The 16,906-nt window shown below is 36.2% G+C and overlaps 1 protein-coding gene and 1 long non-coding RNA gene across 5 annotated transcripts in view; one reads left to right on the forward strand and one right to left on the reverse strand.

Annotated features, from left to right (window-relative positions):
- Positions 1-16,906, forward strand: part of LOC128248122 (uncharacterized) — a 128,050-nt gene that overhangs the window by 91,078 nt on the left and 20,066 nt on the right. Inside the window, exon 2 of the long non-coding RNA XR_008264395.2 lies at positions 13,275-13,366. This is a non-coding gene — a long non-coding RNA (uncharacterized LOC128248122). The remainder of the gene's footprint in view (positions 1-13,274; positions 13,367-16,906) is intronic.
- The window catches only part of LOC106881835 (oxysterol-binding protein-related protein 8), a 139,331-nt gene that overhangs the window by 88,484 nt on the left and 33,941 nt on the right, over positions 1-16,906 (reverse strand). For all 4 annotated transcript variants that reach the window (XM_052968685.2, XM_089354150.1, XM_052968686.2 and 1 more), the window contains exon 2: positions 3,071-3,225. In XM_052968685.2, the coding sequence (XP_052824645.1) occupies positions 3,071-3,185 (115 nt within the window). In that variant the 5' untranslated portion in view covers positions 3,186-3,225. The remainder of the gene's footprint in view (positions 1-3,070; positions 3,226-16,906) is intronic.

Below are 16,906 nucleotides of genomic sequence, written 5' to 3' on the forward strand. Positions count from 1 at the left end.
GTCTCTCTTTACCAAATTGCTAAGTTACAGAGATGAAAACAAACCAACATCGATCATCAAGTGATGGAAGTGGGGACAAGTACAAAGACACACCCAAACACATATGATGGCCTTCTTTTAGTACCAAATCCATTTACAAGGCTTTGGTTGGCCCAAGGCTATCATAGAAGACACTTGTTCAAGGGTGCCACCCAGTGGGACTAAACCCGAAACCATGTGGTTGGGAAGCAAACTCTGTTTCACTGCTTCTTTTTGTCTTGTTCTGAGGCATTCATTTTCTTAAAGTTTCCAATCTTATAAAGTTATACAGAAAAAAATTATCTTGGCAACAACATTCCACTAGTGTAGCTTTCTGTCTGAACAGAGCCATATAGAGAGGATGAGACTCCTCTTCCATTTAAGCAAGATCAATACATGCAATTATGCTGTAAGTATGGTCAAAAACAAAAATTGCAATCTTCACCTTCAGGAAATGGATGCAAATATGACATTTGAAAAGTTATGGACATGCAAAGAGAAATATTTCTAGAAACATTAAAACAATTTTAAATGTAACTTGAAAGAAGAACAAAGTAAAGATAGTTCAATTAGAAATTTTAAAGGTTTATAAATGTACAAAATATATATTTGTTTTAGTGCAGGTGTGGCTGTACTGTTAACATTCTTGCTTCCCACTACAAGACACCTTGGGCAAATGCCTTTTATTAGGGTCCTTGTAAATGGATTTGGTATACGGAAACTGAAAGAAGCAAACTGTGTGTGTGTGTGTGAGAGAGTGTATATATATATATATATATATATATATATATATATATATATATATATATATATATATATATATATATATATAATTTCAATACAGAGCAAATAATTCATGAGAAAAAAATAATTCAAGAAAAAATAATCTGTGATGGTATTATTCACTGTTATTATCTAGTGTAACAATTCAAAAATGATAATAACAGAATCAATAATATAGGTAATTGCAGGCCCCAAAAAGACATTAAATAGCTGAAGGATTAAAATTAATCAAAGGACATACTAAGTATGTCTACATGCTGGAAATAACAGTCAAAACTCTTATTCAAATTGCCAAAATACACTGATAATCATCATCATCGTTTAACGTCCGCTTTCCAAGCTAGCATGGGTTGGACGATTTGACTGAGGACTGGTGGACCAGGTGGCTACACCAGGCTCCAATCTGATTTGGCAGAGTTTCTACAGCTGGATGCCCTTCCTAACGCCAACCACTCTGAGAGTGTAGTGGGTGCTTTTACGTGCCACCAGCACGAAGGCCAGTCAGGCGGTACTGGCAACAGCCACGCTCGAAATGGTGTTATTTTACGTGCCACCTGCACAGGAGCTAGTCCAGCGGTACTGGCAACGATCTCGCTCGACTGTCTTTTCACGTGCCACTGGCACAAGTGCCAGGAAGGCGACGATCACACTCAAATAGTGCTATTTACATGTCACCGGCACGGAAGCCAGACAGCTGGTGCTCTGGCATTGTTTGACTAAAACTCTTTGAGGTGGTTCTTCAGCATGGCTACAGTCAAATGACTGAAACAAGTAAAAGATAAAAGATAAACAATAGTTTTATAGCAATTTTCAGTAACAGGTTTTGTGAAGATAAGAAGGAACAGGTGTAATATTTAGAAGTAGCATACATCAGTATACATCCCAGAAAATAGGTGTCATTAAAATATACTGTATGAACATAGTCACCAATGAATTACAAACATTCTTAGGCCACTGCCATAAAAATAACTACAGATAATAACTACAGAAATCAACTGTCCGAAGGCACACGAGTTAAGACAATCACCCAATGTACATTCAAGTATTTGAACTCACTTGGACCGGTTTCTGCACCGGCAAAATAGCCTCAGCTTCCTCAGCATGCGTTACCATGAAAGGGACCCCCAACCTGTGTGTTGAAGTCTGCACTGCAACTAATTCGTTTTGTGTTGAAATCATGGCAGCCATGATTTTGGTGCAAAACAAATCAGTTGCAGCAAGGACTTCAACACGACAGGTTGGGGCTCATTAGTTTTTTGCAGGGGAATGGATGCGTTTTTATGATATCAATAAAAAAAATGTATCTGTTCCATTAGTTAAGTTCACGTTTTTCAGGGTTTAGTCAGACCACTGTTGACTTCCGACATTTTTTCGCTTTTATGCTCCATCATCTCTATTGTTTTATTTCTTAGTTTTATAAAAATATATTGTTGTAACGAGAAACAGTAGCTGAGAATCAATTATTTTTATTCAGCTAAAACATACAACTTCAGTATAACCAAACACAAAGAGTACACATTTGTATTCATTGCAAATGGCTGACTGCCAGTTTTTAACCGAGGTATCTGAACCTGAGTACAATTTGAAACAACCGAGTGAGCTATATTCATCAATTTATTCTATTTTTAAAATTCTTCTTTCTTTCTTCCAACAAGTCAATAATCAGCCTCTGGTATCTTACATGACAACCACTATACTGCTTCTTATGGAATTTTCATTGAAAAATAGAAAAGTGATTTTTAATTGCCTTCCTTAAGGTATTTTTTTTATGAGAGGGAAAGAGAGAGAAAAGTTGATCACCCCACCATTGGTACTTTATCAACCCCAAAGGGGCAAATTTGACCTCAGGAGGATTTGAACTAAGCACAGCAAGTCAGAATTAATAATACTGGTATTTCCCAGTGATGAATTGATGATGGTGAAGTTACCTGTGCTGATGGCTCTAATAACCACCTGGTATTTGATGGCTCTAACAACGATGCTAATTTGCTACAATATTTCAAAGAAGGCCTTTTCATCATCATCATCATCATTTAGCATCTGTTTTTCATGCTGGCATGGGTTAGACAGTTTGACAAGGACTCATAAACTGGAGAGCTGTACCAGGTTCCAGTCTGATTTGGCTTGGTTTCTATGGCTGGATGCCCTTCCTAAACCCAATTCACTTGGTTTGCTGTGTCTTCTCAAGCACAGCAAGTATCCAAATTTAATCAAAACAATATCAAGTAATTAAAAAATACAACAAAAGCAAAATGAAGCATATACATACCATGTCCGTTATGGTTAGGTTTTACCTCATGTACTGGAGTTCCCTTTGGAACATTACCGCTACGATCTTTGGAAACATTGGTTAATCCTTCTGACAAGCTGTAAGTTCGTGGCATTATATTTAGCCATAAATGATTCAAAACTTTCACTTTATTTCTAGAAAAAAAAAAGAAAGATAATGAAGAAATTATTATTTCTTAATTTCAATGACTAAAATAACAAGTACCTGAAACAAATTAATAAATAACAAACTCAAACATATTTCATATGATAGCAAAAAGCAGTGGAAATATTACACAAGAGAAGCTAATTAACCTTTCTGACACCAACCTACTTGACATCATTAGTTCTGACACAAAACAACTGGTTTCCAACTGTTCTTATTTACATCAAAACTTTCTAGCATAAGTTGCATTAATTGGCATGTTCAGTTGGGTGTTTCATTAAATTCCCCATTTGGTCCAGTCCTTGTTCATGTGCAGTAAATTCACCACCATCAATTCATCACATGGAAAGTTCACAGTCATCAATTCACCACAGGTTAAGTTTGCCGCCATCAAGTCACCACAGGAAAAGTTTGCTGTCATCAATTCACCACAGGGAAAGTTCACTGCCATCAGTTCCACCACAGGGAAAGTTGACCGTCATCAATTCACTGTAGTGAAAGTTCACCATCATAAATTCATTATAGTGAAAGTTTACCATCATCAATTCACCGTTTTTATTTTTTCAATAAAATAGTTTCTTAACTATTAATAGTGAGATACTATGAATATATTTTCTTGGTAAACTTTCCTCGTGGTGAATCTTCCTCACGGTGATCTTTCTTCACGGTGAATTGATGGCAGTAAACTTCCTCTGCGGTGAATTAATGAAGGTGAAGTTCTCCTGCAGTGAATTGATGGCAGTAATTGTCATTGAAGAGGTGTGGTGGTTGTGTGGCTAAGAGCTTTGCCAGGCTCTTTCCTGATAGGACCTTCCATGATCAACAGTTCAAAGAGTAGAGGCCAGACTAATATGGACTACCTCTTTCCAGAGGTAAAAATGGGTTTGTGCAGGGCCAATATCACTATCTAAGAAAAAAAGCAAAGTGACAAAAACATTGAAAACAATTCAAAACCACCAAAATCTGAGAGGGGAAGACTTTCCCTCAGGGAAACACAATGCAGAAACTGAAAAAGCAGAGAATCAACAGGGGGGATGCAGGAAAGACAAACTAGAGTCAAAAACAGTGAAGAAAAGTTGTTGATGAGCTAAGCTCAGTAGGCATCTAAGAGTTAAAAGACAAAAAAGGTGGGGATTTAATAAAAACCCTTTCAAATTGTTTATTATTTCAAATAAATAAGTAAACGAATAATAATAATTAAAAAAATAAACAAAAGACATGGTTACAAACAGTGTAGTAAGCAAACCCATATACATACACACAAAACACACATATTAGACATAGAGATGCATACGCATGTACACACACAAACATGTACAAATAAGGATACACACCACAGAAAGACAGAATGGAGTAAACAGAACAGGAGATACATGGGATGGCAAATCACAGAAGAGGTCACAGGATGTGTGACAAAAGATTTCCAGACAAAGGACATTAAAATGAGAATAAGAGCACTCAGAGAGTGCAAACCTCCACCAACACAACACCAATGTCCTCTCAATGATTAACCAGATGATTTTTAAAATGAAAATATCTGAAATAAAATCCTTCAATGAATATCACAAGACCTTTTGATTTTCTCTTCTCTTAAATTCCGGTCTTCCTTTCATAACCCTGTTGTTTTAGATTGATGTATAGAATTATGCATTTATGTAAGTATACTGTAATGTGTTAAAATGTATGTATAATCTCTTTCTATATATTTGTGTGTGTGTGTGTGTGTGTGTGTGTGTGTGTGTGTGTGTGTGTGTGTGTGTATAAAATAGAGCCGGAGTGAGAGGTGAAGGTAGGAGATAAACGGTAAAGAGAGCGTTGTCATCATCATCATCGTTTAACGTCTGCTTTCCATGCTAGCATGGGTTGGACGATTTGACTGAGGACTGGTGAAACCAGATGGCTACACCAGGCTCCAATCTGATTTGGCAGAGTTTCTACAGCTGGATGCCCTTCCTAATGCCAACCACTCTGAGAATGTAGTGGGTGCTTTTACGTGCCACCGGCACGAAGGCCAGTCAGGCGGTACTGGCAACGGCCACACTCTAAATGGTGTTATTTTATGTGCCACCTGCACAAGAGCCAGTCCAGGGGCACTGGCAACGATCTCGCTTGAAAGTCCTTACACATGCCACGGGCACAAGTGCCAGAAAGGAGACGCTGGGCACGATAGATGAATAATGAAGGAAGGAGTGAAAAAGCCGATAAACAGTGTTTGAAGTGTGAGTATATGTGTATGTAAAAGAGTGGCATGTTAGCGTGTGTGTGTGTGTGTGTGTGTGTGTGTCTGCAATGGAAATGGGATAGTAATGTTCAATGTTGAAAATGTGTGTGTATGTATGTGTGTACAAGAAAACTATGTGAAACTTTACATATACATGCAAAGTAAAAAAAATTGGAAAGATAATCCAGAATCCTTGTCTGGAATCAGATAGATCCTAAAATCTAATGAGATTGTGCCAGTCACAAGGCCAAACATCCCTGAAAGTTTCATCTGAATCCATCCAGCGGTTTTTGAGATATCTTGTCCACGGACGAACAAACACGACTGAAAACAACACCTCTGCCTTCGTTAAGGCAGAGGTAATAATAAAACTGCAAAGTATATAATGTATTTCATTAGAAACAGAGTGAAGAATTATAAAACTATAAGAATCTAGACAATAATCTAACCATAGAAAAATAAATATTATACAGTGTTGGTAAGTTACAAGGTTGGACACTGGTGAATTTCATATTTTATTGAGTTCAAACAAATTTAATTCTTGGCTTAGTCACAGTCTATTAAATTGTTTAGATATCAATGAAGATCTCAACTTCATATAGTTCATCTGGTGCAAGTTAACTTAAATGTGGACTTAAGAAGCACACTTTGCAACTATGTAGTTTCAGGTTCAGACCGACTGCACAGTACCTTGCACAAGTGCCTTCTACTGTAGCTGAAGGGGAACCAATAACTTGCAAGTGACTTTGATAGATGGAAAATCGTGAAAGCCCATTTTTGTATATAGGCTTGTGTGTGTGTGTGTCTGTGTTTGTTTAGGTCCCTGTAACCTAACAATTCAGCAAAAGAGACCAATAAAATCATTATCATCATCATTTAACATCTGCTTTCCATTCTGATATGGGTTGGGTGGTTTGACAGAAAACTGATAAGCCAGGGAGCTGCATCTGGTTCCAGTCTGATTTGGCAAGGTTTCTATGGCTGGATGCCCTTCCTAACACCAACCACTCCGAGAGTATAGTGGGTGCTTTTTATGTGCTACCAGCACAGGTGCCATGGATATGATACCAGCATCAGCCACAACTACGATCTCACTTGGCTTGACAGGTCTACACACGCACGGTATATCGCTAAAGGACTCAGGTACCTGCCACTACCTCCATGAGATTCAATGCTCAAACAGTGCTTTTTACATGCCAGTCAGATAGAATTTCAAAAAGTAAGTACTAGGGCTAAGAGTAAAATATGTTTTATACGACACATTCTGTCCGAAGTTTGAAAGTGTTTAGTTACAAAAAATTCATTTCTCAATGTGCCGTTCAAAGGGAAAAGATCCAGATCTAATAAAGCTAAAATATGTCTAGAGTTGTTTCCTGTACTTGCCAAATTAATTAAAATCACATTAGTCATTGAGGCAATGTTGCCTTGCCATTGTTAAGTATTTCTAACTAGATTTCTGATATTTGCTATATTAAGTATTTTTCCTTGGAGATAGTGTCTTTGAGTAGTTAGCCTAAGTGATTTAGTATTTTTTTTTTTTAAATATCATTAAAAGTATCTTTATCACAGAAACAATGGAGTCAGTGCTAGTGACAGGATGTGAGTTGTCAAACATTTCAGCTGGTCACCCAATACCATACATAATAAACAGACTGCTTTATATATAGCAGATCAAGTTATATTTTACAGAAACTGTCTTCCGTGAATAGCTAGGTCAATAGTCAATGAATTTCTTTTGATACACATGTATGTATATATATATATATATATATATATATATATATATATATATATTCAAGCCAGGCACATGCCATTAATAATTACTCAAGGTAGACAGTTGGTGACCTTTATGTAGTAAAGCACACAAAAAATAAACGAAACACAGGTGCGTGACTGAGTTGAAGGCAGATAGAATTCTGTCTTTATAACACATAAAGAAAACAGTGTTGTAGGAGTGTACACAACACGTGTACTACAGTACTACTATGCATAGCTTAAATACTGAGATTGATTCAAGCCTATGTAACAGAGAGAACAGAAGTGCTCACTAGTTCTTTTGAGGATTGATAGACCTTTGAAAAATGTTCCCTTTCTTACACTTGAAACAAGAGATAGTAGTATCATAAGCTGGACATTGAGGACAACCACATCACAGAAATAGCACCTTTGAGTTTGACAATGTGCAGCTACATAAGAGGTGTGATTTGTTTCAGAATTCAAAAATTCTTCTCAAGCCACTTCAGTGGAGGCTAATGAGCAGAGTCCTAAGCCTGCTAATCTTTCATGGCCGTTTCAAAAGCATGAACCTGATCTACAACCAAAGTTAGAGTTCTGTCTTGTAGCAGTCTGAGCAGAAGAGATTCTGATTAGGAATGTATCACAAATATATTCATCAATTTTGTTATCTATGACACTTTTGAAGTTATTGCCTATGCTGAATTCAATAAAGATCTTACATAATCATCAACAGGCTGTGGTCTAGCTAAAGTAGTTAAAACATCACATAAATTGTACACTCAATTTCAAAATATTCTTGGAAAACAGAATTCACTAGGAGCCTCAGACCAAAGTCACTAGATAATTTTTACATTTTGCAAAGACAAACAGCCAATGCTTAAAGGTACATGAAACCTCAAATGAAACTACATTGAGTTTTTCAGGTCACAGTCCACATTCCACACTAACAGTTGCAATTTTCATAAATTAAAGTGTCAATAACCCACAATAAAAGACAAATGAAATCAGGCTTTAATTTACTAAAAGCTCCACTGACATCAAACTGTAGACATAACAAGTAACAAGGATATTTATAGCAGATAATTGTTAATTAATTGCTGAATTAATTAAAGATAGTGTTCCCATATATATTTTTCTATACTTAGAACACAAACTGTTGGCAAAGTTCCACTGTATTTTACTTGGTTCAAACTAAAAAATCGCAATGGAAACTTCTTACTCCCTAATAATTAGAATATATAAACATATACCTTGTAAATTTTAGTATAAAGCTAAGAATGTATTCCCCAGTATCCCATTAGGATTAGATTTAGAAACTGCAGGTTGTTAATGCATTTTAATAACATAACATTCTATATCCCACAACAAAACAACATTAATTTAAGTAACAGTTACATTGTATATTTTTATCCTAATAATTGTAGCAGCAGTTGCAAAATGAACAATGTGATGCCAAGTTTAGGAACTTACTAAGGCAATGATACACAGAATTACTAGAATGTACGACAAAATAACTTGCAGTGTTTAGTTGTGTCCCGAATTAAGAAGCTATGATTTTCATAAAAAAATGTATCAAATGCAATGAGAAATATGCAACCCTCTACACAAAATATATCATCGTTTATCACTGTTCAACATCCATTTTCTATGATGGCATAGGTTGGACTGTTTGACAGGATCTGGTGAGTTACAGGGCTGCATTGTGCTCCATGTCAGCTTTTACATGGTTTCTATGGCTGGATGCCCCTCCTAAAGCCAACTGCTTTACAGTGTGTACGAGGTGCATTTTTCTTCTTTTTTTTTTGTGCTACTGGCACTAGTGGGGTTGCCAAGTAACTTGCAAGATAGGAAACAATAAGAAAAGGGAAGATGGGGGAAAAGGCCCTCTCAACTAAGTGGTTGGGGTGGGATTTAAGAGGGTGGAGAAAAAATATTTGTGAACAACAAAAAACAGTTCAGTTAGGAAAAACAGGTAGGAAAAACAGTTCAGTTTCAATTGACAGTAATCAAACTGGGAAATTTCAAATGACACCCTACCCCAAAACTTACAAGTTTGATCTTAGCGGGTCTGAAGCAGCCAAAAGAGAAAACAAAACAAAAAATTAGAAAAAAAGTCTGTAAAGATGATGTTTGAAATGTTGCTTGATTTTCCAATCATATTTTGTCAGATTTTTAAAGACATTATTTGAAATTGGGAACCAAATTAATAACAGTAACTACTAGTATTGGAATGGAAACAAAGTAATTCTTAACTCATGTCCGTGTTTTGCTTGGTTTGTTGTTGCTGAACTCTAGGTTTACTCTAAATGAGCAGATCTATGATCAATGGCTCTCCAGTTGTGATTACACCATCATTTGGTTTAATTTGATGAAAATTTGGCTGCTGTTTCTAGCAGGGAAAATAAGTGACACACAACACCAAATGTTAATAATGTATAATTAATGAGTCAATGATTCCAGTGAAAATTACCTGTGTCTTATTGGAAAATTTATTGCATCCATTTCCATTTGTCTCGACAACTTTCTAAACAATTAATTTACAAGAAATGTTCTTAATGCATGATGAAGCTTTTGCATATTTCTAAAATAAAAACAAAGGAAAAAAAATAATTATGAATGGTGGGATTTTCTAGTCCTATGACTGAAAGTGTAGTAGTATCGACTAGCTTGCCAACAAGACTAGAGACTGTAACACTCATAAATTGATCCTGAGGGCCTCCTAAAAGCAGAAACTTGCTAATCTGGGTAAATGGGAAATTGGTCTAATGGAGGACTATGCAAAATATCAATTAAATATCATCAATAAAGCCACTATTTCTTTTCATGACAAACTGATACTAACTACGAACAGTAATAGTTACCACACTGAATAATGTATATATTTCCTTATGTCTGTATTTTTTTCCAATATACATTTTTTTCTTGGTAAAACTGAGAAGACTTACTCTGCTATATCACTCACCAGTGAGCCCTTGTCCTTGAAACATTCAAAAGATCAACCTCCTACAAAAGCTACTGACTTATAAGACCCATCTGCCACATTCTTTCAATTTGTAGTTTCCCTTCAGATCACACCATGTACTGACAGAATTTTCTCAGACTCACATAATCAATTTTGGTGTACCTCATCGTTTAACTTCAGTTTTTTCCCCCCAACACTATACTTGTCCACTCTGCTGGGTAGCTGGTGTTAGGAAGGGCATCCAGTTGTAAAAAAACCCATGCCAAAACAGACACAGAAGTCTATTGCAGAACAATTCCACTGTAGGCTACTTTGGGCAAGTATCTCCTAGTATAGCCCTGGGCTGACTAAAGCTTGTGAGTGGATCTGGTAGATGGAAACTGAAAGAAGCCATTTGTGTGTGTACATACACACACAACACACATATGCATGTGTTAGTGTATGTTTCTTTGTCTTTACATCACAATTGTTGTAAATGAATGTCAATCATTTCCAATATTCTGCATAATCATGTCAGATAGACAGACATGCAGGTAGACAGACAAATTGACAATGATGATATATATAGGAAAAGAGATGACAAAGAATGACCAATTATCTCATGAACCTCATTAGCTTATAACTGCTTCCACTATAAGGTGTGGTAGACTCCTAGTTGAGTGCCTCAGTAACACCCAACAGTTTTATCAGAGCCCCAAACATGAAGTACAATTTATTTGGGAAAACAAAAATATTTTAGCATACATTCAGGAAGGCAATTACCAACAAGAAAGCAAATGTGTGGGAGTATCAAATCATTGCTTTCTCATTGGTAGTTGCCTTTCTAAATGTATGCTTAAATGTCTTTGCTTTCCTAAATAAAACACACTTCATTTATGAGGCTCTGATGAAACCATAAGGGGGTTACTCAGGCACTCAACTATGAGCGGAAACAGTTGTAATCTAATGAAGTTCATAAGATAATCCATTATTCCTTTGTCATCTCTTTACTTATTACTGCTCTGAACCCGACAAATACTTCATTCAGAAGCATACATATACCAAGATCTTCACGAGGTTATTAGTATTGCAATATCTAATCAAAATATTAAAACACAAAAACTATCTGGAAAGATTCTAACAACTATGTGTGTGTGTGTGTGTGTAGTAATAAAAATAATAATAATCCATGGATGGAATTTATAAATATTCTGTCCATAAATTCCATCCATGGATTATTATTATCATTATTGTTGTCATTATTATTATTAGGTGAGCTGGTAGAATTGTTAGAATGCTGGGTGAGATGCTTAGTAGCATTTCATCTGTCTTTATGTTCTGAGTTCAAATTCCGCTGAGGTCAATTTTACCTTTCGTCCTGTCAGGGTCAATAAAACAAGTACCAGTTGAACACTAGGGTCGATGTAATTGACTCATCCCCTCTCCCAAAATTGCTGCCCTTGTGGAAAAATCTGAAACCATTATTACCTCCGACTTAGCCAAGGCGGGGGTATTATTTTCAGTTGTGTTTGTTTGTTTGTCCGTGGACAAGATATCTCAAGAACTGCTTGATGGATTCGGATGAAACTTTCAGGGATATTTAGCCTCGTGAGTGGCACAGTCTCATTAGATTTTGGGATCGATCTGGTACCTGACAAGGATTCTGGATTATTTTTGCAATTATTTTTAGTTTACATGTAAAGTTTCACATAGTTTATTGTACATGCATACACACACACACACACACTTACTCACACATTTTCAGAATTGGACATTACCATCCCATTTCCATTGTACACACACACACACACACAGTTGAGTGCCTGAGTAACACCTTACAGTTTCAACAGAGCCTCAAAAATGAAGTGCATTCTATTTAGGAAAACAGACATTTAAGCGTACATTCAGAAAGGCAACTACCAGTGAGAAAGCAATGATTTGATCTCCCACACATTTGCTTCCTTGTTGGTAATTGCCTTCCTGAATGTATGTCCATCCATGCAAACATACCTCTCTTTTACACACACATACTCACACTCCAAATGCTGTGTATCAGCTTTTTCACTCCTTTCTTCATTAGTCATCTATCACCCAATCCTTTCTCATTCACGCAACGCTCTCTATGCCACTTCATTTTGCCTTTCTCATTGTCATTACTTTCTCTAACTCCCTCTCAGTCATGGCTATTACTCTCACTACTTCTTCTTCACTACATTAGTATTTCATCTCGTCTCTCTTCACCTCTCTTTCAATATATGTATATTTGGATTATTTTTCTGTTTGAGTACAGTTGGGCTCATTTTTTAGTATTCTCGCTTGTGAGAACAGTCCAGTTTATTTCATTTATTCTCATTTTAAAATTCATCTCTGGCTAATCGTTGAGAGGATGTTGCTGTTACCTTGGCAGACGTTTGCGCTCTCTGAGTGCTCTTGTTATTATTATTATTACTATATTCATCCTGCATTATATCACCACAGCTTGGAGCAACCCCAAAAAACTGGTGTCACCAGTTGGAATCATTAGGCTGTAGATGGCATAATAGAAGAAGAGCTTTTATTAGCATATTCAAAATGTTTTCCCGTAAACGAACTTAAAGGATATGTTTGTGTATGTGTGTGTGTGCGTGCCCCACAAAATGATTGGTACTATGGTCCTGTGCCAAAAGACTCATTAATGAGACTTTTTAGCAAATATTCCTATGTATAATAGCAGTTCATCTATTAGTTATACAAGAAAGAGTGAGACAGCAGGAAATTAGGGGGTAAGTAATCTCAAGTAAACATAAAAAGAAAACTTCCTACACTCTTTTAAAATATTACAACCAAGTAACAACTGGCTACTTATGAAAAAAGAAAATCTCAACAAATGATCAAGGAAGAACAAAAAAAACAATAGAAATAAATAAAAGTATCTAACACAAGAAGTATGTTAGTAATACTACTTCCTTTTCCATAGCTAATTGGATACAACTTTCAGAGCTCTCTAACATAGTATATGCCAAATTCTGTGCCAAAATAATATAACCTTTCTGGCAAGGTCAGTTGTGACAAATTACTTTCCTGACTGACTCATTTTCTCTGTAATTTAATGTGTCACCTTATTCTTCTATAGTCTATTGACATCTGTATATTTTTTGCAGGGAGCAGTATCCATGAAGCCTTCCGCCTGCTAATTATTCTAACCCAGAAAGGAAATATCACTTAAAATAGATTATTCAAAAGACCTACTCAAGTATATATATATTATTTTTTAAAATTTTTGTCGAGTCAGTTTCTTGCTTACACACACACACATATGCTTACACACACACATATATGTATATACATATATATATATATATATATATATATATATATATATATATATATATATATATATATATATATATTATATATTATATTTTGGTTGAGTCTGTCTCATATATATTGTATTTTTTATTTAAGTCGAGTCAGTCATTTGCATAAGAGAATGGAGTGACTTAGCCATTATAGTGTTGGCTAGATTGCCTTGCAATAATCACTACAGCTCTCTCTCTCTCTGTTCCTTGAGTTCAAATCAGCTTTACATTTCAACCTTTTCAGGTTAATTCATAAACTATCAATCATGTACCCTAGTAACTTTTTCTCTCTTTCATTCTTTCTATGTTCCTCTCTGGAGAAGGATGAACTCTGTGACAGTTATCAAATGCCTGATATGTGCTCCATGTCATGGTGGTACTTTTGCAATTTCATTGGTGAGAGCCCACGGCAAAATATCATTAATGAAGCTGAAGCAGTAATCTCTTGCAAGGTTTTTCAGTATCACTAAAATTTAATATTTGACCCTACCTTTGGTACCTGGAGTTGAGTGCTATTTTCTCCATCGTGTTTTGTAGCTGTGTTCTTGCACATACATGTATGTATACTTCCACATGCACAAAATGAAAATCTAAGCTTGACAATACAATGTTTGCATTCCAAGAATATAGATATACTTTCATGCTCACTGTTTAATATAATAGCACTCCCTAAGACAGTGAGCTGACAGAATCATTAGCACACCAGGCAAAATGCTTAATGGCATTTCTTCTGTTCTTGCATTCTGAGTTCAAATTCCACTGAGGTCAACTTGCCTTTCATCCTTTTGAGGTCAATGAAATAATTACCAGTTGAGCACTGGGGTCAATGTAATCAACTTACTCCTCTCACCTGAAATTACTAGACTTGTGCCAAAACTTGAAACCAATATAATAACATTCCCTGACTCCTACCTCTAACTGCTACCACATCCCCCTTCACTAAAACACTTATCCCTGTCTTTGTTCCCTGCTTCAACTAATCATTTAGCAGCATAAACTAGTATATTAATATTATAGATACTGAAATCCAGCAGGAAATATATAGTAAACCCTTATTCAACCCTGTTAAGTCAGACAGCAGATAAAACTAACAAAGTCAGTATTAAGAATGAGACTATCGGTGTTGCTTTCTGCCATCTTCAAATATCAATTTTTTAGGGAAATATTATACGTGAGCTGCATAGACATAAAATTGTAAATTTATCATAGTTATAAAGCTCACTCAAAAGTATAATCATAAATCACAATAGGAAACCTGCTTTCTTATTCTTTGTTATGAAATATTGTGACAGTTATGGCCACAACCAGTCATATCATGATACACACTAGATGGATGGTGGGTTAACTGGAGAATGACAAAAATGAGAACAAGAACTAACATTTAACAAGTACATATCATCCTCATTTAATGTCCATGCTCCATGGTCTGAATGGCTTGACAGGATCTGATGGGTCTGAGGTCTGCTTCGTGCTCCTAGGTCTGTTTTGGCATGGTTTCCATTGCTTAATACCCTTCCTAATGTCAACTACTTTACAGTATGTGCTGAGTGGTTCCCTCCTCCCTATAGCATCAGTACTAAAAAGATTCCATGTAGCCTGCAAAACTAGGATTCCCTTCAACTGTGAAGCTACAGTGGAGAGGCTGCACATCAACAGAAAATCAAACTAGTCAGAAAGAAGTTAAATGAGTTAAGTATGAAAGGTTTCTAACCTCTTATCTTACTATAATAGGCATTATGTCCATCTGTCTGTCTGTTCCCTCTTTACGGTCAAATGGCTGGACCAATGGTCATGATGTTTTGGGGGATTACAAAGGAGATAATCAGGAAGGCTTTTAGTGAAAAAAATGTGAATAAGTATGATTATTTAGTGGACATTGAGTTTGTATTGATAAATTATCTTTGATTTGTTTTTGTTAAAATTCTCGAGAAGAGGATTAACTCTGGATTTCCACCCCGTAGAGTTCATGAATTTAGAGGGTTTAGATTTGCAATACTATCCCTTTATTTCTCATCATAGATGGGCAGATTTGCAATCTTACTATAATGGGTATTGTGTTTGTCTGTTTGTCCACTCTTCACGGCCAGATGGCTGGACCAATGGTTACGATATTTTTAGACGGTCGTCAGGAAGGTTTTTAGCATTTAAAAATCAGAAAGTTTGATTATTTTGAGGATATCGATTTTTGAATTGATAAATCACCTTCACATTTTTATTAAAAATTCACTGACCATGAGTAACTCTGGATATTCATTGTATAGTTCATGGCTCCATTGTAGATAATTAGAAAACACCAATAGAGACCAAAGATACAAAGTGTGAAGAGAAGAAATAGGGCATGTCGATATTATTGATGACAGCAAAGATAGTCAGAAAGAACAAGTTAACAAACCATGTCCAAAGAAACCATACTGACAGTTGTGAATTCATTGATAAAGTAATTTCATACATTGACTAGTCAACAGACACTAATGTTCAGAAATATCATCAACATTTCCAGGGTCTTAACAGAATTCCTTCTCCAGACGCAGGTACAGCAAGAGAGACAACTGAATTTTGACCTTGTTCTTGAAGCCAAATCATCCTAACCCTGCAGCAGCTGTTGAGCTTGCTGATAATAATGATCAAACTGCCATTGACTCAATCACTCCTTAGTCACTTCATACTTCTACAAGTAGCAAGTAAGACGCAGCGGAGCATCACTGCTCTAATGACTCATAATAATAAGTTATCACTTCTACTCTACTCCCAATTAACCACATTCATCTCACATGTCATCTACCACAGATAAATGAAATTAACAGTTTTTTTAATATCAGCTTTTCAATTTTAGGGTAATGTTAAATAATTTCATGCTCCACTGGATGTGTAATTTAAGTGTACATGTTTGACGGAGTGCTAGTGTATTGAGAGAGCAGTTAGGCATAAGAGGAATTAGATGCAGTTTGCAAGAGAGAAGACTGCACTGGTTTGGTCACCTGATTTGGATGGATGCTGACAGCTCCATAAAGAAGTGCTGATCTCTCAAAATAGATGAAATACATGGAAGACATGGGATGAAGTAGTGAAGGACAACCTTCAGAACACTGAACCTTTCAGGCAAGATTACAAGGGACTGAGATATCTGGCATCTTACTGTACTCCAGAAGACCCATACTTGACAGCAGACGTGTTAAGGCCACTCTCCTGGTGAAGAGGATTGGCCAACAAAAGTTCTGTGCTGGTGCTGTGTAAAAGCACTCAGCACAGTCTGTAAAGTGGTTGGCATTAGGAAGGACATTCAGTCATAGAAACCATGCCAAATCAGACTGGAGGCTGGTGTAGCTCTCCAGCTTGCCAGCTCCAGTCAAACTGTCCAAACCCATGCCAGCATAGACAGTGGACATTAAATGGTGATGGTGATGATATATTTATGTTTTATAAAGTTATATGAT

The sequence above is a fragment of the Octopus bimaculoides genome, chromosome 6 (genome assembly GCF_046866305.1).
Source record: "Octopus bimaculoides isolate indiv1 chromosome 6, ASM4686630v1, whole genome shotgun sequence".
In the NCBI taxonomy this organism is placed as follows: Eukaryota; Metazoa; Mollusca; class Cephalopoda; order Octopoda; family Octopodidae; genus Octopus; species Octopus bimaculoides.